Raw genomic sequence first — 24,186 nt, 5'->3', positions numbered from 1 at the left:
GGATGGTGGGAAGAAAGAGGGGAAGGGGGGAAGGGGAGGGGGAGGCAGGCGGGGAGAGGAGGATTCACAGCCCTCCGGCCATGAAATGATGCTGAAAGAAGTCATGCTGCTGGAATCCGTGGCAAATGAGGGGCCGGAGGGGCAGTGGGTTAAGGTGGAGCGGGTCGGGATGTCGGGGTGTCGGGGGGCTGGGCTGGGGGTCGGTGGGCGGCCCGTGCTGAGCCCACCAGCTGCCATCGGGGGTTTGCCGGGGCTGGCTGGGCCCCAGGGGACCACAGAGACCCCGGCACGGCGGGGACACGGCCCCAGAGCCGAGCCGGTGACACGGTGAGGGAGTGGCACCGGCTGGGCTCGGAGCTGGGCAGGCAGGGAGCCCACCATGGCCTTGGCCAGGTGCCAGGGGCGAGGTGGCACCAGGGGATGGGTGACACCAGGCACTGGTGACCTCTCCCCACCGACACTGCACCCAATGCGGTGCTCAGCACCCCGCGGGATGTTCCCTCGGGACACCCCGCGATGCAGGGAGGTGGCACACGGTGCCACATGGCAATGTCTGCCCTAGTGCCAGCGCCCCAGGGTGAGGCTGCGCCCCTGGCCCCCTCCACAGCCCCCGACCCACCTTAACTGGTGTCACTGGGGAAACCCCGGCGCCAGCTGCTCCAGCAGCTCTGTGGAGATGGGCACGGGGCACCCCGGGGTCGGGCACGGCCATCAGGGGGTCGCGGAGCCCCTCGGAGCAGACACAGCCGGAGCGGGCACGGATCCCGCGGAGCCCGCAATGGTCTCAGAGCTGCGGGGAGCCCGTGGCGCTGGGCTGGCACCGCCGGGCACACCCCGAGCAGCCTGGTCTGGTGTCCCCCGTGTCCCCTGGCCATCCCTCCCTGTCCCCAGCTGGTTGTGCCCGTGGCACTGGGGAGGAGGGAGGGTCCGAGCTCCCCGAGGCCGCCGGGCCCCGCTGCGCGTCCGCTCTGCCCCGGGGCCGCTCGGGGATGCTCGGGCTCGCAGTGCCCTCTGGTGACCGCGGGCACGGCGGCCGGGAGCGCCACCCCGGGCTCGGGGACCCGCTGGGGGCTCGGCTGGGACTGGGGAACAGAACTTCAGCTCATCCCCCAGGACCCCCGAGGAGCGCCCGATGCCAGCCCCGCCCCGGGCACGGACATCTCACCCCAGCCCACGGGGCACCCACAGCTCCTCCAGCTCCTCAGCGCCGCCCCCGCAGCGCCATTCCTCCTTTTATCCCATCTGAACGCATCCTCCTCCAGCTGAAAACTGCTTCCCCTTTGTTGGGGAAGATGAAACAGGAAAGCCTTATAAATGTGATTGCCTGGCAAAAGATTTTGAGAATATAGAAACTATAAACGAGATTGAAATGAAAGCAAGCTTTGAGATACCTCAGTTACTGAACAACTGGAAAACAATGGTGTGGCCAGCTGAAGGTAATCCCCTTTTGATGGAACAACACCCTCTGCTTGCAGACAGGCCCAAGGGTCAGAGCAGACCCTGCCAGCTTGGCAGAAGGGGCCCAAAGAGGAGTTTTTAAAATGTAACACAGTATGGTGATGTAATGATTCTTACAGGCTGTATGGAAATGCTATAGGATTTGTATCTTGTACTAGATTGGTTAGTGAGAATCAGAATGTTCAGCAGAGAAGAAGATTTATTGTATTGTAATGGGAACCTCACTCTCTTACCCTCTTCTCTCTCACCCTCTCACCCTCTCCCCCTCTCTTCTCTCAGCCTGCTCTGAGCTGTGTTTGGCAGCTCCCAGCAGGGCCCTGCCCCCAGGCCCTTTGCAATAAACCCCAAGTTCCTGACCTGGTGCAAAGATCTCTGTCTCCATCCCAATCATCCTGCCCCCAACACTCCTACACCTTCTTCTCCCTCTGCAGTTCCTGGCCAGAGCTCTCTCTGCCAGCCTCCCAAGGTCCCTTAGGTACCACCAGGGTGCCAGAAGGTTTCCTGCAGGCTGGATGTCCCCAGCTCTCTCAGCCTTTCCCCTCAGGACAGATTCCTGCAGCTCCCTGAGCATTCCCTGTCCCCTTTGGATCCGCTGTGACTCACCAGGATTGCTCTGTCCCTGACCCATCTGCTGCTCACAGAGCACTCCTGCAGGAGCTTCCCTTGGATTGTGATGATCCTGTCTATCCCTGATGGGTCACCCCAAAGTTTTTCTTTCCTGGGCAGCTCCCCCTGCCACTCCTGGAGTTTCTGGCAGGTCCCTGGGACCTCCACGCTGCCCCCAAAATGTCCTTGTGGGTGGCTCTGGGCACTCCACACTGTGCCACTGTGGGGATGGCATGGGCAGGGATGCTCCAGGCTAGGCTGTGCCCAAAAAAACCTTCCTGGAAAGGCAGAAGGGACATTTGGGACAGCTTGGAGGGCTGCTCAGGTTCTGGGGTCCCCAGGCTGTCCCCATGGAGCTCCCCATCCCCCCGGACTGCGTGGGGAGCTCTCCCAGCACCCGAAGGAGCTGTGCCTGTGGGAGGCACCCACCTTGGCTTGAGAAAATAGCTCAGGAGCCTCAGCTCAGCTCCCAGCCCGTCCCTGGGGATGTGCAGGGACAATCCGAGCTCCTCTGCTCAGCAGCCAGCCGGCTCTGTCCCCTCTCTGTGTCCCCTCTCACCCACACCCCCAGGATGGTGTCCCCGAGAGTGGGAATGCGCCCTGAGAGGGCTTGGGGAGCTCGGGGGGGCTCTCAGGAGGGGTGAGGGTCCTCAGGGCAGGGCAAAGGAACCCCACCACAGCAAGGTGGGGATCCCCAAAGCAAAGATGGGCTCCACATGTCAGAGTAGGGGTCCACGTGGAAAGGAGTGGATCCCACAACCAGGTGGGGTCACCATGGCAAGGTGGGGATCACCGTGGCCAGGTGGGGGTCCCATGGCAAGATGGGGTCACCATGACAAGGTGGAGGTCACCATGGCAAGGTGGGGGTCTCATGGAAGGTGGGGTCACCACAGTAAGGTGAGGGCCCCGTGGCCAAGTGGGGGTCCCATGGCAAAGTGGGGTCCCATGACAAGATGGGGGTCACCACAGTAAGGTGAGGGTTCTATGGCAAGGTGGGGTCCACACTAGTGGGAGAAGGTTCCCGTGGAAGGATGAGGCTCCCAGAAGCTGAAGGAGAGACCTCATGGCTGGTTGAGAGTCCCCACAATAACATCAGGGTGCCCAGAGCGAGAAGAGGGTCCAATGGTCCCTGCAGCAATGCGGCCACCCCATCTCTGTGAGGGTCCCCACAGGAGCCTGAAAGCCACCACGTCCTCACCCACCCTCACCCACACACGGCCCGGATGGGGGAGCCCGAGGGGGAATCAGACCCTCAGCAGGGAGAGCTCTGGGCCCCGTGGGGTCGGCACAGATGGGGCTGAGCCGGGGGTGACCCCAGCCCGGACAGACCCCCCTGCTCCCCCCTTCCCATGTGTGCATCCTGCGGGCAGCGAATGGCGCTGCCTATTGATTCGCAACCCGGGCTAAAAATAACTTTCAACTCTTCATCCCGAGCTGTGAAAAATCCCCCATTGCTAGGCGACGGGTTACCGGGAGACAGCGGCGCTAGGCGACGGCGGTTGCTGCGGCGACGGCCCCGGCGCACTGCGGTCCAGCCCGGCCCCGCCGCTCCCGGCCCCGGCACGGCCCGGCCCGGCCCCCCGGAGCCCTGGGACACGCTGGGGCCGAGATCCGGCATCCCGGGGGGCTGCAGGGGCTGCGGCAGCCATTGTCACCCAGCTCTGGTGACAGCGTGGGGACACTGGCACCACCACTGGGGACAGGGAGCAGGGGGATCAGGAGGATTGTGATGGTGACCTGTTGTTGGGGAAGATGAAACAGGAAAGCCTTATGAATATGATTATAGCCATATGAATATGCCTGACAAAAGATTTTGAGAATATAGAAACTATAAGTGGGATTGAAATGAAAGCAAGCTTTGAGATCCCTCAGTTACTGAACAACTGGAAAACAATGATGTGGCCAGCTGAAGGTAATCCCCTTTTGATGAAACAACACCCTCTGCTTGCAGGCAGGCCCAAGGGTCAGAGCAGACCCTGCCAGCTTGGCAGAAGGGGCCCAAAGAGCAGTTTATAGGGTTTAAAATGTAACACAGTATGGTGATGTAATGATTCTTATAGGCTGTATGGAAATGCTGTAGGATTTGTATCTTGTACTAGATTGGTTAGTGAGAATTAGAATATTCAACACAGAAGAAGATTTATTGTATTGTAACAGGAACCTCGCTCTCTTACCCTCTTGCTCTCTCACCCTCTCATCCTCTCTGCCCCTCTCTTCTCTCAGCCTGCTCTGAGCTGTGTTTGGCAGCTCCCAGCAGGGCCCTGCCCCCAGGCCCTTTGCAATAAACCCCAAGTTCCTGACCTGGCTGCAGAGATCTCTGTCTCTGTCCCCACCATCCTCCCCCCTGACACTCCTACAGCCTGTGTGTGCAGGGAGAGTTGGGGTGAGCCACACTCACATCAGGCACCCAGGTGTGGGTACCCCTGCTCTGGTGGCACCCCAGCTGTGCCCACTTCCCCAGGGACACACACACACCTGGAGTCTCCTCTTGCCCAGGGACAACTCCCGTTGAAGGAGTTTTCAGCTTTCTTGGCATGAAAATGTGCCGAAGACATGGGGCCACAACAACTTGTCTCCTGGAGGTGGCAGGGGTTAGTGACAATGTGCCAGGAGGAGGGGACATCGGGGACCATGAGGGCCCCAGTGGCTCCCAGGCTGAGAGAAGAGAGGGGCAGAGAGGATGAGAGGGTGAGAGAGAAGAGGGTAAGAGAGCCAGGTTCCCATTACAATACAATAAATCTTCTTCTGTGTTGAATATTCTGATTCTCACTAACCTCCCACTTGGCCTGCTCTGGGTGCAGGGTGTCCCCAAGGGCTGCACCACAGCCTTGCTCCCAGGCTGCTGCAGGTCCCAATTCCCCTGGAACAGCTCCCCGGGGAGCACGGGGTTCAGCAGGGCACTGCTGGGGGGTGAGGAGCTGTGGGGGGGAAGCACCTGCAGCTCCTCAGGGCATGGGGAAACACGGGGCACCAGCACGAGGCCATGGATCCACACATCCCTGCAGGCACTGTCCCCTGCAGAGTGTGCTGAGGGTGTGAGTGTGAGTGTGAGTGTGAGTGTGAGCACAGTCTCCTCCCCCAAGCCCCCTCCCAGCTGCAGGGTGAAACCCAACCTGCCTCATCAATAATGGAAGCAGCTCCCTGTGCCTCCCCAGGGCCGGGCTGTGCCAGGGCAAGGCACAGGGCACAGGGCTAACTGTGCCAGCTGAGCTGCTCCCTCCAGCCTGGGGAGCTGGCACACGGGGGACAGCAGTGGGACACCCCCAGCAGGTCTCAGTGCCAGGGGTGGCTTGGGCAGGTGATTCCCCCCAGGATATGGGCACAACAGCCTGGCATGGGTGATTCCTGCCAGGATTTGGGCACAGCAGCCTGGCATGGGTGATTCCTGCCAGGGCAGGGGCACAGCAGCCTGGCATGGGTGATTCCTACCAGGATATGGGCACAGCAGCCTGGCATGGGTGATTCCTGCCAGGATTTGGGCACAGCAGCCTGGCATGGATGATTCCTGCCAGGACACGGGCACAGCAGCCTGGCATGGGTGATTCCCCCAGGATTTGGGCACAGCAGCCTGGCATGGGTGATTCCCCCAGGATGGGCACAGCAGCCTGGCATGGGTGATTTCTGCCAGGATGCAGGCACAGCAGCCTGGCATGGGTGATTCCCCCAGGATGGGCACAGCAGCCTGGCATGGGTGATTCCCCCCAGGATATGGGCACAGCAGCCTGGCATGGGTGATTCCCCCAGGGCACGGGCACAGCAGCCTGGCATGGGTGCCCGCTGCCCCTGGGGGTGCTGGCACAGGGTCCGGTGTCACTGCTGGCCCCCGGGGCTGTCACAGAGCCCGAGGTGCTGCCGGGGTGAGCAGGGTCTGCAGCAGGATGTGCACCAGGATCTCCAGCCTGCCATGCCCTGCTGGGGAGAGAGCCAGAGCAAGCATCCGTCTGTCCATCCAGCCTTGCACCCATCCCTGCGTTCAGCCTCCCAACCCTCCCTCCCTCCATTTCTCCAGCCACCCCATCCCTCCATCCCTCCCTCAATCCCTGCTTCCATTTCCTCCTCCACCCCTCCATCACCATTCTCCCCTCCATTTCTTCCTTCCTCCATCCTCTCCAACCCCTCCATCCTCATCCCTCCATCCCTCCCTCCATTTTTCCATCCTTCCTTCCATCCTTCCACCTCTCCATCCCCCCATCCATCCATCCATCCCTCCCTCCATCCCCCATCCTTCCACCCCTGCATTCCCCCACCCACCACCCTCTCTCTCTGCACTCCCAGCTGCCAGCCCAGCCCCATTCCCCGTCCCGCACCCTCACCTCGCCTCTCCCGGTGCCGCTCGGTCCCCGCCGCCGCTGTCGGTGTCCCTTTAACGGGCTCGGCCGGTGACACGCGTGTGCGTGTGTGCGAACGCGCGTGTGCGTGTGCTCCCCGCTCCCGGGGCTGGCTGGCAGCAGGGCCCCCCTTCTCCATCCCCCCGGATCCGGATCCGGCCCCATTCCCCCCCTCCACTCCCCGCTTATTTTTCCTGTTGTTTGGCGGGGTCGGGGCGGGGGCCGGGCGGGATCCGGCCCCTTCGCCAACGGGGGATTTTTGGGGGGATTATTCGCCGTTTTCTTCCCGCTGGGATTTTTTTTTTTTTTTTTGCTGCAACCGAAAGAAGACGGGCGCAAGGCATGGCATGAGCTTCGGGAGACAGGGCTGGAGGTAAGAGCCGCTCGGGAAAAGCCTTTCCCACACAAAGCCGGTGCCGGGCTCGATGGCGATGCCGGGGTCGGTGCCGGTGCCCGTTGTGTCGGTACCGATACCGGCAGCGGCAGCGCGGCCGCCCCAGCCGCATCCCGCATCATGGAGCCGCGTTATATAACGGAGCGGAGCCGGCCCGGCCCCGGGGCTCCCGGTCCGGTGCTCCCCCGCCGCCCATGGCTCGGCAGAGGATGGAGGTCGCTGTGAGCCTCCCCCGGCCGGCGCTGCTGCCCCCTCCGCCCCCTCGCTGTGGGGAGGGGGATGTGGGGGGCGAGGGGATGGGATGTGCTGTGTGTCCGTCCCCCCCCTCCCCAGCATGGCCGGGCAGCAGCGCGTGGGGAAGGCAGGGAAAGGGGGATCGGGGCACCCCGAGGGAGGCAGGGCTGCTCTGGGATGGGGCTGGAAGGGCAATCGCTGTAGGGACGTGGATGTCCCAGTGTGGGGTTGATGTTTGCCCCCTTCCAGCCTCTAAAATTCCTCTAAAATCCTGGGATGGGGGTGGAAGGGCAATCGCTGTAGGGACATGGATGTCCCAGTGTGGGGGTGATGTTTGCCCCCTTCCAGCCTCTAAAATTCCTCTTGTCCTCCCTGGTGGCACCATTGGCATCCCCGAGGCTGCGCTCGAACACTCAAACACCCCAAAAGCTCGCTGTGGCTTTCTGGGGATGCAGGGTGACCCCAGCCAAGGGATGGGGGACAGGGGCAGCCCCCCCATGCCCAGAGCCCAGGGGGATGGAGGAATGGAAAGGCTCTGGCTGGGATGGGGCTGAGCGGGGTCCTGCAGACCCCAGCATGGATCCGTGGATGTCCCATCAGCCCAGGATGGGAACAGGAGTTTGTTTTGGTGGGGAGGATGAGGAGGGGCACAGGGATCAGCGTGTGGGGCTGGGGATCAGGCAGACTCGATGCCATGGAATGGCTGGGGCTGAGCACAGCTGGGGAAACTGAGGCACGGGGTTCTGGCAGCAAGCAGCAGGACACCTCCAAGGTCTTGGCCATGTGTGGTTCCAGGGGTGCCATGGGGCACTGGGCTGAGGTGGTGCCCCTCTGGCATCTGCTGGTGCCCCTGGGACGTGGCAGTGCCTGGCAGGGAAGGCCAGAGCATGGTGGCAGAGCCTCTCCATGCCCACCCTGTGCCCAGAGCCTGGGGTCTCACAGCACCCCGGGGTGCTCAGCAGGCTGGAGCAGCGGGCACACAGCCCCATGCCGTGCTGGCAGCTCCCCTGCTCTGAAGCTGGTGCTGATTTCACTCTGGCTACCAGGAAGAGGGAGGGAGGTGGCTTTGGAGTGGGGAGGACTCGCTCAAGCATCCATTTTTAATGAGCTAGATATCTATTTTTCCCCGAGCTGGCTTCCCCCACATCGATCCCTTTGCCTGCTCCCCTCCCGTGCCAGCAGCTCCAGGGCACAGGGGAGCAGCAGGATGGGCACCCCTGGCACTGGGACCCTCCTGCCACCCCAAATCTGCTCCTGGGGGAGGGGTGACCCTCACTGGGGCCAGGGCAAGGTGAGAGTGGGGAAAGGGTTCCCTTGTCCCCTCAGTGGGGTCACAGCCGTGGTGACCATCATGTGGAGACATGGCCAAACAGAAGGACAGCAGGAGTGGGAGCACTTGGAGATTGGGGGTTGGAGGTTGGAGGTTGGAGGTTGGAGTTTGGAGGTTGGAGGTTGGAGGTTGGAGTTTGGAGGCTGGAAGGTTGGAGGTTGGAGGTTGGAGGTTGGGGGTTGGGGGTTGGAGTTTGGAGGTTGGAGGTTGGAGGTTGGAGTTTGGAGGCTGGAAGGTTGCAGGTTGGAGGTTGGAGGTTGGAGGTTGGGGGTTGGAGTTTGGAGGTTGGAGGTTGAAGGTTGCAGGTTGGAGGTTGGACGTTGGAGGTTGGAGGTTGGCTGCTGCCCCTCTGCTCTGCAGGTTGAAGCTGTGCCTGGCTCAGCAGCTCCATGGCAAAGCCACCTGCTCCTGCCTGGAGCTGTGTCCCCATCTCCCATCTCCTGCAGCTGCCAGCAGTGCCTGAGCAGGAGCTGCACCCCCAGAGGGGATCTGGGAGGCGAGTGGGAGCTGAGCTGTGGGAGGGAGCAGCGCTGGGTGTGCAGGCAGCAGAGCTCCTTGGCAGCACCCCCTCCCAACCCCTGCCCACCTGCCACGGGCACTGCCACGTGTGCCGGGGGCTCTGGGCCCACGGGAGGAGCTGGGGATGGGCAGGGCAGGGTTTGGGGAGGGCACAGCTCAGCAGGACCCGCTCCTCCCTGCTGGAGGGCTGATCCATGCCCAGCTCTTGGACGGGGCAAGCAGGAGGCCAGGAGCAGGAGCAGGATGGTGCCTGATGGCTTTTGGAGCCCGGGCTGGCATTCAGCACCCAGAGCCCACCAAGGAGTGCCCTGGCTGGACACTGCCTGCCCTGGTGTCCCACCAGCCTCGTGCCAAGGGCCCCTGCCTGACCCCAAGGCCAGGGAAAAAGGGCCATCAGTGCCACCAGTGCCATCAGTGCCATCAGTGCCATCAGTGCTCGTGTGGCTGTCACCGTGCCTGGGGGGGTGAAGGGTTTGGGCAGGCACAAACCCCAGCAGGACCTGAGGAGCTCATCCACATCCTGTGCTCGGGGACAGCTCCTGGCTCCTCAGGGGATTGTGCATTTCAGCCCTTGCTGGGCACAGGGAAGGGCTGGCACACGCTGGGAGCTGTCACTGGGATCTGGATGGGGCTGTAGTGAGAGGAGGCCGGGCTGGGGAGGATCCAGCACACGAGGAGCTGCTCCCTCCTTGCCTCAGTGGGGAGCAGGGAGAAGCTTGGCCTTTCCATGGTGTGAGAGCGAAGATGTCCAGAGGAGGCTGGAGGGGAAGGGAGCAGGGCTCCAGCTCTGCCCTCAGTCTGTCCCTCCCGTGCTCCTTTGGGTGGGGGATTCCTCCCAGGGGGACAAGGGGCTGCCTGGGGAAAGGACAGGTCAGGATTTGCTGTCTCTGGGAGAAGGGGGTTCAGCAGAGAGCTGAAAGCTGCTGCAGGAGGGGCTTGGTGGCCCTGTTGGGGAGAAGTTTTGCTTGGGCAGGCTTGGGGCTGGAGCTCTGCCTCCCCCACGCTGAGGGCTGGGGACAGGAGCTGCACCTCCCAGTGCCCCCAGACAGGAGCTGCACCTCCCAGTGCCCCCAGACAGGAGCTGCACCTCCCAGTGTCCCCAGACAGGAGCTGCATCCCCCAGTGCCCCCAGACAGGAGCTGCATCCCCCAGTGCCCCCAGACAGGAGCTGCTCTCTCCCCAGAGCAATGGGGCCCTGAGCAGAGCTTGGTGCTGGCACCTCAGCCAGCTTTTCCCAGCTCCCTGGGGATGGGGCTGACCCTGCAAATCCCGAGGCTGACCTTTGGGCAGGCCGTGGGACCTGAGAGGTTGCAGTGCTGGGGGTTCCTGCTGTGACAGCTCCTCTGCTTGGCCATGGGCTGCAAGAGGCAGCGATGGATTCACCAGCCTGGCTGGCACTGAGAGCAGCAGCCCCAGCACTGGGACTCAAACCAGTCATTTCCCAGCCCCTCCTGAGCCTCTTGGTCCACTGCAAGGTGGGATGAGCTCCTTGGCACCGTTGGGAGCCTCCAAGGGAGCAGGAAAGCCGCTCTCAGCCCTTGGGTCTCCCCTGGAGCTCTCAGGGCAGCCCCAGGAGGGATTTTCCCAGCTCCCATCACACAAACAGCAGCTCTCCAGGGCCAGGTGGAGAGGCAAGGCCTTTCCTTACCGTGAATTCCCGGACTGTGCAGCAAGGAAGAGGCAGCACTGAGCCTGGAGCTGTGCTCTGAGCCTCTGTCCCTGCTCACCTGTGTGAGTGCTGGAGCCCAAATCCACCTGTGCACACACACACACAGACACACACACAGCATCTCCAGGCATGGAGCATCTCTCCACTGCTCCTGCATCTCCAGGAGAAGCAGTGGCTCCTCCAGAGTCTCCAGCAGCTCCTCTGCACTGCCGGGGTGATCCAAACCCCCTGAGGAGACCCAGACTGGAGCTGGGGGCCGGGCAGTGTTCTGATCCGGCGGGATCGGGGCTGGGGGCATCATCATCATCAGCAGCAGCTCTGCAGGGGATGTGCTCGTGTGTGCTCGTGTGTTCATCGCTGCCGTGTGCTCCGACAGGCGGCTCCGGCCCCAGCCCGGCCCCGGGCAGCTCAGCCCCCCGGAGGCTGCACAAAGCGCGGGCCCGTGCTCGGCACAGCGCTCCGCCCGAACGGAGCCTTGGTTTGCTGCATTAGTAAAAATAGCCGGGTAATGAATTCAGCTGATGCAACCCCGGCAGCGCGTGCACGCGGCGGGCCCGGCTGTGCTGAGTGTGAGAGGGGTTGGGTGAGTGTGAGTGTGAGTGTGAGAGTGAATGTGTGTGAGTGTGTGAGTGTGTGTGTGAGGGTGAGTGTGTGAGTGTGTGTGTGAGTGTGTGTGTGAGAGTGTGTGTGTGTGTGTGTGTGAGTGTGAGTGTGAGTGTGTGTGTGAGTGTGTGAGTGTGTGTGTGTGTGTGCACTGTGTGTGTGTGTGTGTGTGTGCGCGCATCCTGTGTGAGTGTGAATGTGAGTGTGAGTGGGATTGTGTGTGTGTGAGAGTGTGTGTGTGTGTGAGTGTGTGTGTGAGAGAGTGAGTGTGAGCAGGATTGTGTGTGCGTGCATCCCGTGTCAGTGTGAGTGTGAGTGGGGCTTGTGTGTGTATGCATCCCATGGGTGTGTGAGTGTGAGTGTCAGCCAGACTGTGCCAGGGCACCCTGCTGCCCGGGGCTCTGTGTGTGTGTGTGTGTGTGTGTGTGTGTGTGTGTGTGCACCGTGTGTGTGTGTGCGCACCGTGTGTGTGTGTGCATCCCGTGGGTGTGTGACTGTGAGTGTGAGCCTGGTTTGTGTGTCCATCCCATGCATGTATGTGTGTGTGCACATCCCGTGTGTGTGTGTGTGTGTGTACAACCCGTGTGTGTGTGAGTGTGAGCAGCAGCGATGGCTGCTCGCTCCTCGCGGCTTTGCCACCTGAAGCCCTTTGGCAGCAGCTCTGGCTCCTGGCAGGGCCATACAAGGCTCCGAGGGGGCAGCAGGGACCCGCTGGGTGACAGCAGGGCCCCATGGAGAGTCTGTGGGGCAGCCATGGATTATCCCTGGGATCCCATCTGCCTGCTGGGTTACTGTGGGATCTCTGACAAGGATCTGTTGGATCCAGCAATCCTGGATCTTGGCAGGGCCCTGAGGGGTGACGGAGGTTCCCTTACAAGGAGCCGGTGGGGCAGGGCCGGATCTTTCCTCCCAGGGCCGGATGCGGGACACAGACACGAGCACGGTGTCCTTGGGGGCCGCTGTCCCCGGTGCTGACCGGCACCGAATGAACGGGACCGCTGTCCGTGGTGCTGACCGGGACCGGAGCCGCTGTCCCCGGTGCTGACCGGCACCGAATGAACCGGACCGCTGTCCGTGGTGCTGACCGGGGCCGCTCACTGGAGCCGCTGTCCTCGGTGTACTGAATGACCAGGGACCGAATGACCGGGACTACTGTCCTCGGTGCTGACCAGCACAGCCCGCTGTCCCCGGTGCTGACCGGGACCGAATGAACGGGACCGATGACCGAGGCTGCTGTCCTCGGTGCTGACCGGGACCGATGACCGGGGCTGCTGTCCTCGGTGCTGACCGGGACCGGGGCCGCTGTCCTCGGTGCTGACCGGGACCGGGGCCGCTGTCCTCGGTGCTGACCGGGACCGGGGCCGCTGTCCCCGGTGCTGACCAGGACCAATGACCGGGCTGCTGTCCTCGGTGCTGACCGGGACCAATGACCGGGCTGCTGTCCCCGGTGCTGACCGAGCCCGCCCGCTGTCAGGGGCCTCCCAGGCCGCCCAACCCGGGATCTCCGCTGGCTCCAGTCTGGCTCCAGCCTGGCTGTCCCGAGCCCAGCCCGATCCCTGCTGCACAGGATAACTGCTCCAAGAGCGGGGATCCCCCAGACCAGGCACTAACAGGGTGGGTGAAGGCCCTGCCCGTGTCTCAAGGCCTTCATCCCTCTGCACTACCACGTGCAGACAGTAAACTCGCCAACAGGTTGGGCAGGCTCTGTTTCCCAGGCAGTTACCATTGTGTTCATGCCAGCACGCTCACAGTGCAGTGTTTGTGGTGCCAGGCTCTCAGACCCCGGCTCGTTTCTCTCTCCCTGCGTCAATCCCGCCCCCCCAGCACTGCATCATCGCTCCCGTGGGTGACAACCCCCCCCAAACCTCCCTGCCGGTGACGTATCCTGAGAAATGGGCACCCTGCAGTGGATTCGGGAGGCTCGAGGGCTCTGGCCTTTGCTCTTGTCAGGTTTTCTCCTACCGGGCTGGATCTGGCACTCCATGGCTGGGGGAGACCTCTCTGTGAGAGAGCAAAGGGGGGCTGCAAATCTGGGCCCTCACTGTGGGACCCCAGAGCAAGGATGGCTGTACCAAATGCTGAACAATCCCAATGATGATGATGATGATGATGATGATGATGATGATGATGATGGTGTGTTTGGCCCAGTCACGCAATCTGCAAACACTGAGATGACAGGGAGAAGGGAAAGGGACAAATCTCTTCTCTCCTGTTGCTTTGGAGTGGCCAAAAAGGCATTTGGAGGTGTTCATGGAACTGTTGGAACATGTGGGAGGGTCTGTGCTGACACCTCCAAGGCAGACAGCTCCGGGTTTGTCTGTCCATCCCTGTCTCTGGGCTGGGAGTGCCTGGGGAGGGGCAGGGTGGGCTCTGTGACCCCCAGGGGCTGTGGCAGTGTCATTTTGGGCATCAGAGCAGTGTGGGCTCAGCCCTGGGCTGCAGGAGCTGGGGGGCTCCTGCCTGTAGGCCGGGGCTCTCCCGTGGCACAGGAGGGCAGATGCCAGCCCTGCCCTTGGTGTCACAGACAGCAGCTATTGGCCCCCTCCCCTTCCAGCCCACCCTCTCCACGCTGGGGTCTTTCCAAACCCTCTCCTCACTGGGGTCTTTCCCCAAGCCCAGTTCAGTGCCTGGGGGTGCTGGGAGCACCCAAATTCTTCCCAGCTCATCTCCCGAGAGAGAAATGCCTGCCTGGCTTCCCCCACCGCTGCCCAGATCCTCCCATGCCCAGAGGCTCGAATCTCTCTCCATTTTTCTCTTTGAAGTGACTTCAGGCTCACTCAAGGTTCGAGATTTCTGTGCTCTGTTCAGGCAGCCTGAGCTCCCTGGGCAGGTGCCTGGCTCAGCTTTCCAGGAAAAGCTGCTGGACCCTCTGTGCCCCCTGAGCCCCCTGAGCTCAGCCTCGAGGACCAGCCGAGCTCTGAGCAGGTTTTGGATGCGGTGCCAAAACCTCCTGCTGGCTGCTGTGAGTCTGGCGACTTCTCAGCATCTGTGTCCTGCTGGGACCGTCCCCTCGGGCTGCCGAGGCCCTGCCCTGCTCCTCTGCCACCACCTGCCCTGTCCCTGTGCCCAGCGGCTCTGGGGCTCGGTGCCACCACCTGCCCTGTCCCCGGTGTTGGAGTGACGGCGGGTGGCACGGCTGGGACAGATGGAAATGAGAGATCTCTGCAGCCAGGTCGTGGAACTTGGTGTTTATTGCAAAGGGCCTGGGGGCAGGGCCCTGCTGGGAGCTGCCAAACACAGCTCAGAGCAGGCCCAAAGAGGAGACGGGGAGAGAGGATGAGAGAGTAAGAGGGTAAGACAGCCAGGTTCCCATTACAATACAATAAATCTTCTTCTGTGTTGAATATTCTGATTCTCACTAACCAACCTAGTACAAGATACAAATCCTACAGCATTTCCACACAGCCTATAAGAATCATTACATTTCCATACTGTGTTACATTTTAAACCCTATAAACTCCTCTTTGGGCCCCTTCTGCCAAGCTGGCAGGGTCTGCTCTGACCCTTGGGCCTGCCTGCAAGCAGAGGGTGTTGTTCCATCAAAAGGGGATTACCTTCAGCTGGCCATGCCATTGTTATCCTGTTGTTCAGTAACTGAGGTATCTCAAAGCTTGCTTTCATTTCAATCTCACTTATAGTTTCTATATTCTCAAAATCTTTTCCCAGGCAATGATATTTATAAGGCTTTCCTGTTTCACCTTCCCCAACACCCGGGGCCGGCCAGCGTGCCCAGCGCCTCTGGGGCTCGGTGCCACTCTCTGCAGTGCCACTTCCCGTGCCACCTGGCCATTGTCTGTTTGGGTTGGTGCTCTGTGAGACACCGGCCGCACGTTCTGTTTACCTCCCTGATTGCAGCCGAGCCGCTGGTTTCGAGTTTCTCCCTTCTCTCCCCTCCCCTTCTGCTGCTTTCAAGCGAATTTAACACATGTCCAAGCATCGGGCGGCGTGAGCGGAGGCAGCAGCGGCTGCATCCGAGCCGGGAGCGGCGCCAGGCTGTCTGCACAGGGCTGGGCTCGTCCCCGGGGGCTGCAGCGCCGTGGGACGGTGCCACCGAGCCGGGCTGGCTGCGGGCACCTCGGCGGGCACCACGGCTCCCCCAGCGCCGTGCCGGGAATGGGAGGTGCCCTGTGCCGTGCATGCCAGGTGTGCCTGCATCCCTCGGGTTCTCCAGGTGTGCCACCGGCACCTGACTGTGCTGTTGAGCTCCTTTTTGGGTGGCTGTGCCCTCCCGGGGTGCTCCAGGAAAGCTGGATGAGGCCGGGGATATCACCAGCCGGGGTCTGTGTACAAATCACAAACAGGACAGGACTGCTGGGAACGGGCCTTGAGCTGTTTGATTTTCCACCATCACTCTCATTCCATGGCTATGACAGTGGGAAGATGCCAGCAGCTCACATCCCAGGCAGCAGAAAAAGAACTCAATGTTACAACTCACTTTAAAAGTTTTCTGGCCAATCACACAAAGCAAAAGCACATTGACAGTAGTTCTATCCAACCACTATATGCACAGTTAAAACAATGCTTGCTTATTTTGGATACAATACCTGCTTGTAAACCTTAAAACACAACACACACAGCTCCATTATTCAGCTTAAAACTTCATAATATCTCACTAGATAAACTTTTCTGCAGCTTAGGGAGTTATGCTAGACAAGCATTAATACACAGACCATTGTTCTGTTTGTCCTTGCTTCTCTACTTTTTACATAATTTTTCTGCTGACCAATCTCATGGCTGCTGCTCAGCTCTGATCACAGTTCTGCTGTCTCTGAGGCCTGCCTTTTGCAGCTTCCCCAAACCCCTCTGATTTTATGGATTCCCACAAGGGATGCTGTGAGAGTGAAATGGATGGGCAGCAGCAGGGGTCTGGGCTGCATCCTGCTTCCAGGCTCAGGGACCATGGAGCTTCCCCATGAGCAGGATGCCCTTTCCTAAGTGTACCTCCATCAGGGATTGACTTTCTCCACCCCAAATCAAGCAGCTGTAATAATCCCTTGCTTTAATCTCGGGTCTGGGAAGAGCTGGCAGGCAGGAAGGTCCCCAGCTCCTGTCACTGATGGATGGAGGTGCCAAGCACCCCTTGGGCCTTCAGGGGAGCTCCCTGTGCCCTGCTCCATGCACTGCAAGCTGCACTCCCATGCTTCAGCTCCTTGTGCCCGCAGGGGTTGCCAGGATCAGCTTTTTGGCAGGGTTTGGTGTGACATTGGCACGTGGGGCACGGGCAGGGCAAGCAGAGCCGGGCAGGGCCCTGTGCCAGGCCCTGGCTGGGCAGGGGGAGGGGGCTGAGCCCCCATCAATAATTCAGCTCCATATTTATAGAGGGAAATGCGTTGAATAATGGATGGTGGGTGAGGGGGGCCCTTGGGAAGCCAGCCTTGCTGCCACTGCAATATTTATCAGCCCAGTTTGCCGGGTGCTGCCTGAGGCTCCACTACGGCTGGCACAGGCTCACTGCTGAGGGCTTGGCTGGCACAGTGGGCACAGGCAGCTCTGCTCCTTTGCCTGCTGCCCTCTACAAAAATGCACTGAGGGACGGAGCCCCTCTGCTCTGGAGCCAGGCTGGGAGAGCTGGGGGTGCTCCCCTGGAGAGGAGAAGCTCCAGGGACACCTCAGAGCCCCTGCCAGGGCCTAAATATGGGCCTGGATATTGGGAAGGAATTGTTTTCTGGTAGGGTGGGCAGGCCCTGGCACAGGGTGCCCAGAGCAGCTGTGGCTGCCCCTGGATCCCTGGCAGTGCCCAAGGCCAGGCTGGAGCACCCTGGGATGGTGGAAGGTGTCCCTGCCCATGGCATGGATGTGGAATGAGGTGGGCTTTGAGGTCACTTCCAACCCAAACCAGTCTGTGGATCCTTCTCTGTCTGCCACTGGTCATGCTTGCTTCTAGGCTCAGAGAGTGATGTGGATACCCAGGGACTAATCCCCATCTGTCCCTCATCACAGGGGGCACCAGGGCCATGCAGCTCCTGGGAGGACCCTTCTCTGTGTCCCAGACACATCCCCTCTGTGGCTGTGCCCACCTGGTCGCATGTGCCACCCTGCTCAGGGCCCCCAGGACCTCCCTCCTCCCCGGTGCCACCACCCCCCCCCACAGACCCAGAGCCCCTGACCCCACACCCTGTGTTACAGAGACACCCGTGGAAGATGTCGAACCCGAGAAACGGCGACACCAAGCCCCCATGTTTGCCCCGCAATGGACTGGTGAAGATCCCCACGCAAGCCAACGGCCTCGGCTCCGCCAGCATCACCAAAGGCACCCCCGCCGTGAAAAACCGCCTGTGCCAGCCTTCCTCCGTGCCTGCCATCCTCAGCCCGGCCTTAGCCCACCGCAGCGACCTGCCCATCCCCAGCCTGGCCTCCCCGCTCTCCTTGGCCACCCTGGCCAGCGTGTCCTCCCCTCCCGGCGCTTCCTTGGTGGGACTGAACGCCAGCGAGGGCTCGGAGCAGCCGTCCCCGGAGCGGCTGCCGGGCTCGCCCTCGGAGAGGCAGCTGGCCGTGGACGAGAAGATCCTCAACCGCCTGTTCTGGTACTTTTCGGCGTGCGAGAAGTGCGTGCTGGCGCAGGTGTGCAAGGCGTGGCGGAGGGTGCTCTACCAGCCCAAGTTCTGGGTGGGCTTGACGCCCGTCCTGCACACCAAAGAGCTCTACAACGTCCTGCCCGGGGGAGAGAAGGAGTTCGTCAGCCTGCAGGGCTTCGCCGTCCGCGGCTTCGACGGCTTCTGCCTCGTGGGCGTCTCTGACCTGGACATTTGTGAGTTCATTGACAACTACCCCCTCTCCAAGAAGGGGGTCAAGTCCATGAGCCTTAAGAGGTCGACCATCACAGATGCGGGCTTGGAGGTAGGTGACCCTCCTAAAGTGACCGGGGTGGCTGAGGTGAGCTGGTGGAGGGTCAGTCCTGGTGGCCTTGGGGACACACACATGGGCAGAGTGGTCCTGTCACAGTGAAGGAGCAGACAGGTGGCATGGCCACCCCACGGGTGCTGGCAGCACAGGGAGGCCCTGCCTGTGGTGTGGGCAGTGGGATGGGTGCAGCCCGTGGCTGCAGGAGGCTGTTGGGGCTGCATCCCTGCAGGAAAGCAGGGCCAGGTGAGGTGATGATGTGACAGTGGGTGACAAGCTCTGGAGACAGGGCATCCCTGCTTGGCTGGCTGCTCCCCAGCAAGGGGGTCACCCAAGCAAGGGGCTGAGGGTCAGATAGAGATAGGGCAACTCAGGGGGCTGGGTAAGGTCCCCACCAAGATGGCCAAACATGGCACCAGCTGTTCCGTGGGCCCATCTCCCCTGTGCTGGGAGTGGCATCAATCCCCACCCTGCAGGAGCACCTGGCACAGTGCTGGGGCTGCAGCCAGGGGTCCCTGCCTGTCCCCTCCCATTCCCCACTCACGCTGGTGTGCCCTGAGGCAGACATTGAACCCATGCCAGGGAGGTCCCAGGGAGGAGACTGGGAGCAGTGGGAAGAGCCCCGGGGTCTCAGAGGGAGCCAGGGTGGGGACACAGGGACGCACACGGGTGGGTGCCTGGCAGCGCCTGGCACGGCCTGACGCCCTGCCCTCGGCAGGTGATGCTGGAGCAGATGCAGGGCGTGGTGAGGCTGGAGCTGTCGGGCTGCAACGACTTCACGGAGGCCGGGCTGTGGTCCAGCCTCAACGCCCGCATCACGGCGCTGAGCGTCAGCGACTGCATCAACGTGGCCGACGACGCCATCGCCGCCATCTCGCAGCTCCTGCCCAACCTGACCGAGCTCAACCTGCAAGCCTACCACGTGACGGACACGGCGCTCGCCTACTTCACCGCCAAGCAGGGCTACACCACCCACACCCTGCGCCTCAACTCCTGCTGGGAGATCACCAACCACGGCGTGGTCAACATGGTGCACAGCCTGCCCAACCTGAGCGTGCTCAGCCTCTCGGGCTGCTCCAAGGTGACGGATGACGGCGTGGAGCTGGTGGCCGAGAACCTGCGGAAGCTGCGCAGCCTCGACCTGTCCTGGTGCCCCCGCATCACCGACATGGCCCTGGAGTACATCGCCTGCGACCTGCACAAGCTGGAGGAGCTGGTGCTCGACAGGTAAAGGGCTGAGCTGTGTTGTGCCGTGCCAAGCCATGCCATGCCATGCCATACTGTGCTATGCCAAGCCATGCCAAGTCATGCCATACCGTGCTGAGCCATGCCATGCCATGCGCGCCATGCCATGCCATGTTGAGCTGCGCTGTGCCGTGTCACCCCATGACAAACCATGCCGTGCCAAGCCGTGCCATGCTGAGCCGCGCTGTAGCAGAGGGTGCAGCATGGGGGCCATGGTTTGGGGACACCCACGGGTGACCAGCTGGCCCTGACACCCCGTGTCCCGGCAGGTGCGTGCGGATCACCGACACCGGCCTCAGCTACCTGTCCACCATGTCATCCCTGCGGAGCCTCTACCTGCGCTGGTGCTGCCAGGTAGGTGTGGAACACGGCTGTGCCCGTCCCGGCTCGGCTCGGCACGGCAGAGAGGGCATGGTGGCACCTCCCTGGGCATGGGCCATGAGCTCGGGGCGGGCTCCCAGGGCTGGCTGAAGACCCCATGACTTGGTGCCAGGGAGCAGAGAGCTCCTGTGAACTCAGCAGGACTCAGCCCTGGCACCCTGACCCTGCATCCCCAGAGCCCGTACCCGCTCCCTGCCCTGGCTCCCCGCTCCCTGTCGCACAGCCCAGACCCAGCACCCCGGCCCTGCACCCCAAATCCTGCCCCAGCATCCCGCTGCAACATCCCACATCCTGCTCAGGCTCCCCTCCCTGCAGCCTGTCCCACCACAGTTCCCTGCCCTGGCACCCAGAGCCAGCACACTGCCCCAGCATCCTGCACCCTGCTTCAGGTTCCCATCCCTGGCACCAGCTCCCTGCCCCAGCTGGGCAATGCTGAGCCCTGGCACTGTGGTGGTCCCCATTGTCCCCCCCCTCATCCCCATCCCGTCTTCTTTTCCAGGTGCAGGATTTTGGCCTGAAGCACCTCCTGGGCATGGGCAGCCTGCGCCTGCTCTCGCTGGCTGGTGAGACCCTGACCCCCTACCAGGGACCAGAGAAGCCAGGGGCTGGGGGGCACTGGGAATGGGGACAGAGAGAGCCCTGGGGACAGCCTGGGGACAGAGAGAGCCCTGGGGACAGCCTGGGGACAGCCAGCCTCCCCCCAGGCCAGCAGGCACCCGCACCCAGCCCAGCCTGTGGGGAAAGATGCACAGCTGGGCTCTTGGGGCGCCCTGTTTTTTGGGGTGGTGGTGTTTTGGGAGCTATGGTTTTGCCATTCAAGTCTTCTGAGGTGTTGGTTTTTGGGGAGCTGCTGTAGGGGACACACTTTTTTGGGTGTTTTTTTTTTTTTTTCCTTTGGAATACTGGTGCTTTGAGATGCTGGGATTTTAGGCTGGCCTTGGTGTGTAGGTGTTTTGAAGCATTGTTCTTTAGCATGCTGGTTTTCTGGGTTCTGTTGGGTTTTTTTTTTTGGTGCTAATTTTGATGGTCTTGGTATTTTGGGGTGCTGGTGCTTTAAGGTATTGGTTTTTGTGTGCATTTTGGAGTGCTGGATTTTTTGGATGCTGAGATTTTGTAGTGTTAGGCTTTTTGGGGTACTTTTTTTTTTTTTAGCACGCTGGTTTTTTGGATTCTGCCTTTTGGGTGTGGTGAGGTTTGAGGTGCTGGGATTTTGAGGTCCTGACCCTTTGGTTCTGTTTGGGGGGATTTTGGTGCTCTGGGATGCTGGTGCCTTTGTGATGCTATTTTTGGGGATGCTATTTTGGGGGGACACTGTTGATCTGGGCTGACAGAGCACCCTGTCCCCTTGCAGGCTGCCCCTTGCTGACCACCACGGGGCTGTCGGGGCTGGTGCAGCTGCAGGAGCTGGAGGAGCTGGAACTCACCAACTGCCCCGGGGCCACCCCGGAGCTCTTCAAGTACTTCTCCCAGCACCTGCCGTGCTGCACGGTGATCGAGTAGCGCCCGAGCCGGCCCGCCCCGCGCCCTCCCCGGCCGACATCGCCCACCCCATCTCCCTCCGGCTGCGGGGGGATTCGAGAGACGCCCCCGATTCCATCCGAGCCCGGACATCCCCCGCATCGCCGCCCCCGAGGGACGCGGGGCTCCGGGGGGAGATGGGGGCAGGAGCCCCCCCGGTACCATGTAAATTCCCCCCACGCCGCCGCCACCGCCCGTGCTCCTCCCGCTGTCCTGCCAATCCCTTCCGGACAGACGAACGGACATCATGGAAGCCCAAAGTGGGAAGGCGACGCTGTGTGACCCCCCCCGGCCGCATCCTGCTCCCCCCGCTCCGGTGCCAGCGCCACCGAGGATGCTCCAGGGCACCCAAGGATGCTCGCGGGGATGGCCAGAGGAGGATGCGGATTTTGGGGTGGCGGCGGAGGCTGGATGGGTCCCCTGACGCCCCCGGAGCGGGTCACCGAGCTCACCCCCCCGTCCCCGCGCTGCGTGTCCCCTCGAGCCCCCCGCCCCGCCTTTGGGGCGCTCTCCCCCGGTCAATAGGATGTCCCTCTCCGCCCGCCCGCCGCCCTCGCATGCTCGCTTGCTTCAGTCTCGTGCTACGGCAGGTTTCGGGGTACTGGGGGGACGGTGACAAGCGACAGCCCCACTGAGCCCCTCCACGCGCCGGATCCCGCCCCGGGGCTGCCCTGGCGACATCCCCCGCGCCCGGGGACCCTCCTGCACCCCGCGGGGCTGGGGGGTGATGCCACCGCCGGGCAGCGACCCATCCGTCTGGGATGGGACATCCCGGGCCACCGGGGCCGGGGCGGAGCCACCGCGGCGACACCGGCAGCGCAGAGAGACCGCGGGAGGTGGCACCTCGGACGCACTGCCACCACTGCCACCGCTCTTCCAGCTGAAAAGCCATCGCCCCCGTGCCGGCGGCAAGCGGGGCACCGGGGGGACCCCCGGGCTGAGCCGAGATGGGACCGAGCCGGAGCGGGGCTGGGGGAGCCAGCGCGGGAGGGGCTCGGTGCCCCCCGGGCAGTGCCCGCCCTGTGCCACAGCCATGGGAGGAGAGTGGGCACGGGCACGGGCACGGGATGGGCACGGACACGGACACGGACACGCTTTCGGTTTGTTTTGCCTTTGTACCGGCCGGGAAGGAACTGCTGCACCAACCGCCGCCTCCGCTCCCTGCTTTGTCCGAAACGCCCCTTTTCACCCCAAAATGGCACCAGCTGGAAGGGCTTTGGGGAGTCCCTGGGGCTGCGGGACAGGGTGGCACTGCCGGGGACCGGAGCACCCCGGCACGGGGTGGAGGGCTGCCCGCACCCCCAAAGCCTGCAGTGTCCCAGGACAGCGGCACACATGGGGTGTCCCCACCCCCGCAGGTGACAGCGGCAGTTTTGGGGTGCCACAGCCCTGCAGGTGACAGCGGCAGTTTTGGGGTGCCACAACCCCGCACAAGTCCCTGGTGCAAGGTTGCACAGACAGCCCAGCACGGCCCCCATACCGTGGCAGTGACCCCCTGCACCCCTACTCCCCTGTGCACCCCTGTACCCCTCCAGTGCACCTGTACATCACCAATGCACCCCATATCCTCCCCGCACCCCATTTCCCACCTGCAGCCTGACCCACAAGGCTCCCACAGACCTCTGACCCCCATTTATCCCCCTGACCCACATCTCTGTGCACCCCCAATTGCCTGAACCCCACTTCTCCCGGCACCCCCCCAATGCACACTCCCATGGCAGTGTGCACCTCCCAGTGCACCCTCACAGCCCTCTGCACCCCGGTAATGCTCCAGCTCACCCCTACACCCCCAATGCACCCCATATCCCCTCGGCGCCCCCATTTCCCACCCTGACCCCCAATGCCCCCCACACCCCCCTGAACCCCGTTTCCTGCTGCGCTCCCAGGCCCTCTGGGGTGCACCTCGGGTACCCCCGGAACCCCCGGATCCCACAGCTCCCTGACACCTCCGGAACTGCCGGAACTCTCTTTGTCCCCCTGCACCCCCAGTCCCCAGCACCCCTCCCGATCCCTCCAGCCCCCCATTTCATCCCAGCGCACCCCACATCCCTCCCGATCCCTCCAGCACCCCATTTCATCCCAGCGCACCCCACATCCCTCCCGATCCCTCCAGCACCCCATTTCATCCTAGCGCGCCCCACATCCCTCCCGATCCCTCCAGCACCCCACTTCATCCCAGCGCACCCCATTCCCAGTGCACCCCACATCCCTCCCTATCCCTCCAGCACCCCATTCCATCCCAGCGCACCCCACTCCCAGAGCACACCACATCCCTCTCATCCCTCCAGCCCTCCACTTCATCCCAGCGCACCCCACTCCCATTGCATCCCACATCCCTCCCATCCCTCCAGCCCCCCACTTCATCCCAGCGCACCCCACATCCCTCCCTATCTCTCCAGCCCCCCACTTCATCCCAGCGCACCCCACTCCCAGAGCACACCACATCCCTCTCATCCCTCCAGCCCTCCACTTCATCCCAGCGCACCCCACTCCCATTGCATCCCACATCCCTCCCATCCCTCCAGCCCCCCACTTCATCCCAGCGCACCCCACATCCCTCCCTATCTCTCCAGCCCCCCACTTCATCCCAGCGCACCCCACTCCCAGCGCACCCCACATCCCTCTCATCCCTCCAGTCCCCCACTTCATCCCAGTGCACCCCACTCCCAGCGCACCCCACATCCCTCTCATCCCTCCAGCCCCCCACTTCATCCCAGCGCACCCCACATCCCTCTCATCCCTCCAGCCCCCCATTTCATCCCAGCGCACCCCACTCCCGGTGCACCCCAGATCCCGCCGGCACCCCCTCCAAGGAGCCCTGGACACCCCAATCCCCATTTACCCCCTCGCACCCCTATTCCCACTGCACCCCACGTCACCCTGGCACCCCCGAACCCCGCATCGCCCCGGACCCCAAAGACGCCGTGTCCGCCATGGCCCCGCGCCCCCAGTGCGCCCTATACCGAGGGGGGCGGGGCCTGGGGTGGGCGGGGCTTCGTGAGGGGGCGGGGCCTCGAGGGCCACGGAGATGGGCGGGGCCTGATTGATATCCGGGTCAGGA

The 24,186-nt window shown here is 62.6% G+C and overlaps 1 protein-coding gene across 1 annotated transcript; it reads left to right on the top strand.

Annotated features, from left to right (window-relative positions):
* Window positions 1-6,460: 6,460 nt before the first annotated feature.
* On the top strand, window positions 6,461-22,271 carry FBXL16 (F-box and leucine rich repeat protein 16). Its single transcript, XM_058035284.1, has 6 exons — window positions 6,461-6,765; window positions 17,268-17,978; window positions 18,700-19,208; window positions 19,496-19,580; window positions 20,107-20,170; window positions 20,959-22,271. Exons 2-6 carry the CDS (start codon window positions 17,283-17,285, stop codon window positions 21,105-21,107), a joined length of 1,503 nt encoding a protein of 500 aa, XP_057891267.1. The 5' UTR covers window positions 6,461-6,765; window positions 17,268-17,282; the 3' UTR covers window positions 21,108-22,271.
* Window positions 22,272-24,186: the final 1,915 nt, after the last annotated feature.

This window comes from Melospiza georgiana, chromosome 16, assembly GCF_028018845.1.
Source record: "Melospiza georgiana isolate bMelGeo1 chromosome 16, bMelGeo1.pri, whole genome shotgun sequence".
Classification (NCBI taxonomy): domain Eukaryota; kingdom Metazoa; phylum Chordata; class Aves; order Passeriformes; family Passerellidae; genus Melospiza; species Melospiza georgiana.
The sequence above is the reverse complement of the archived record's forward strand: the minus strand, read 5'-3'. Positions and strand labels throughout refer to the sequence as shown.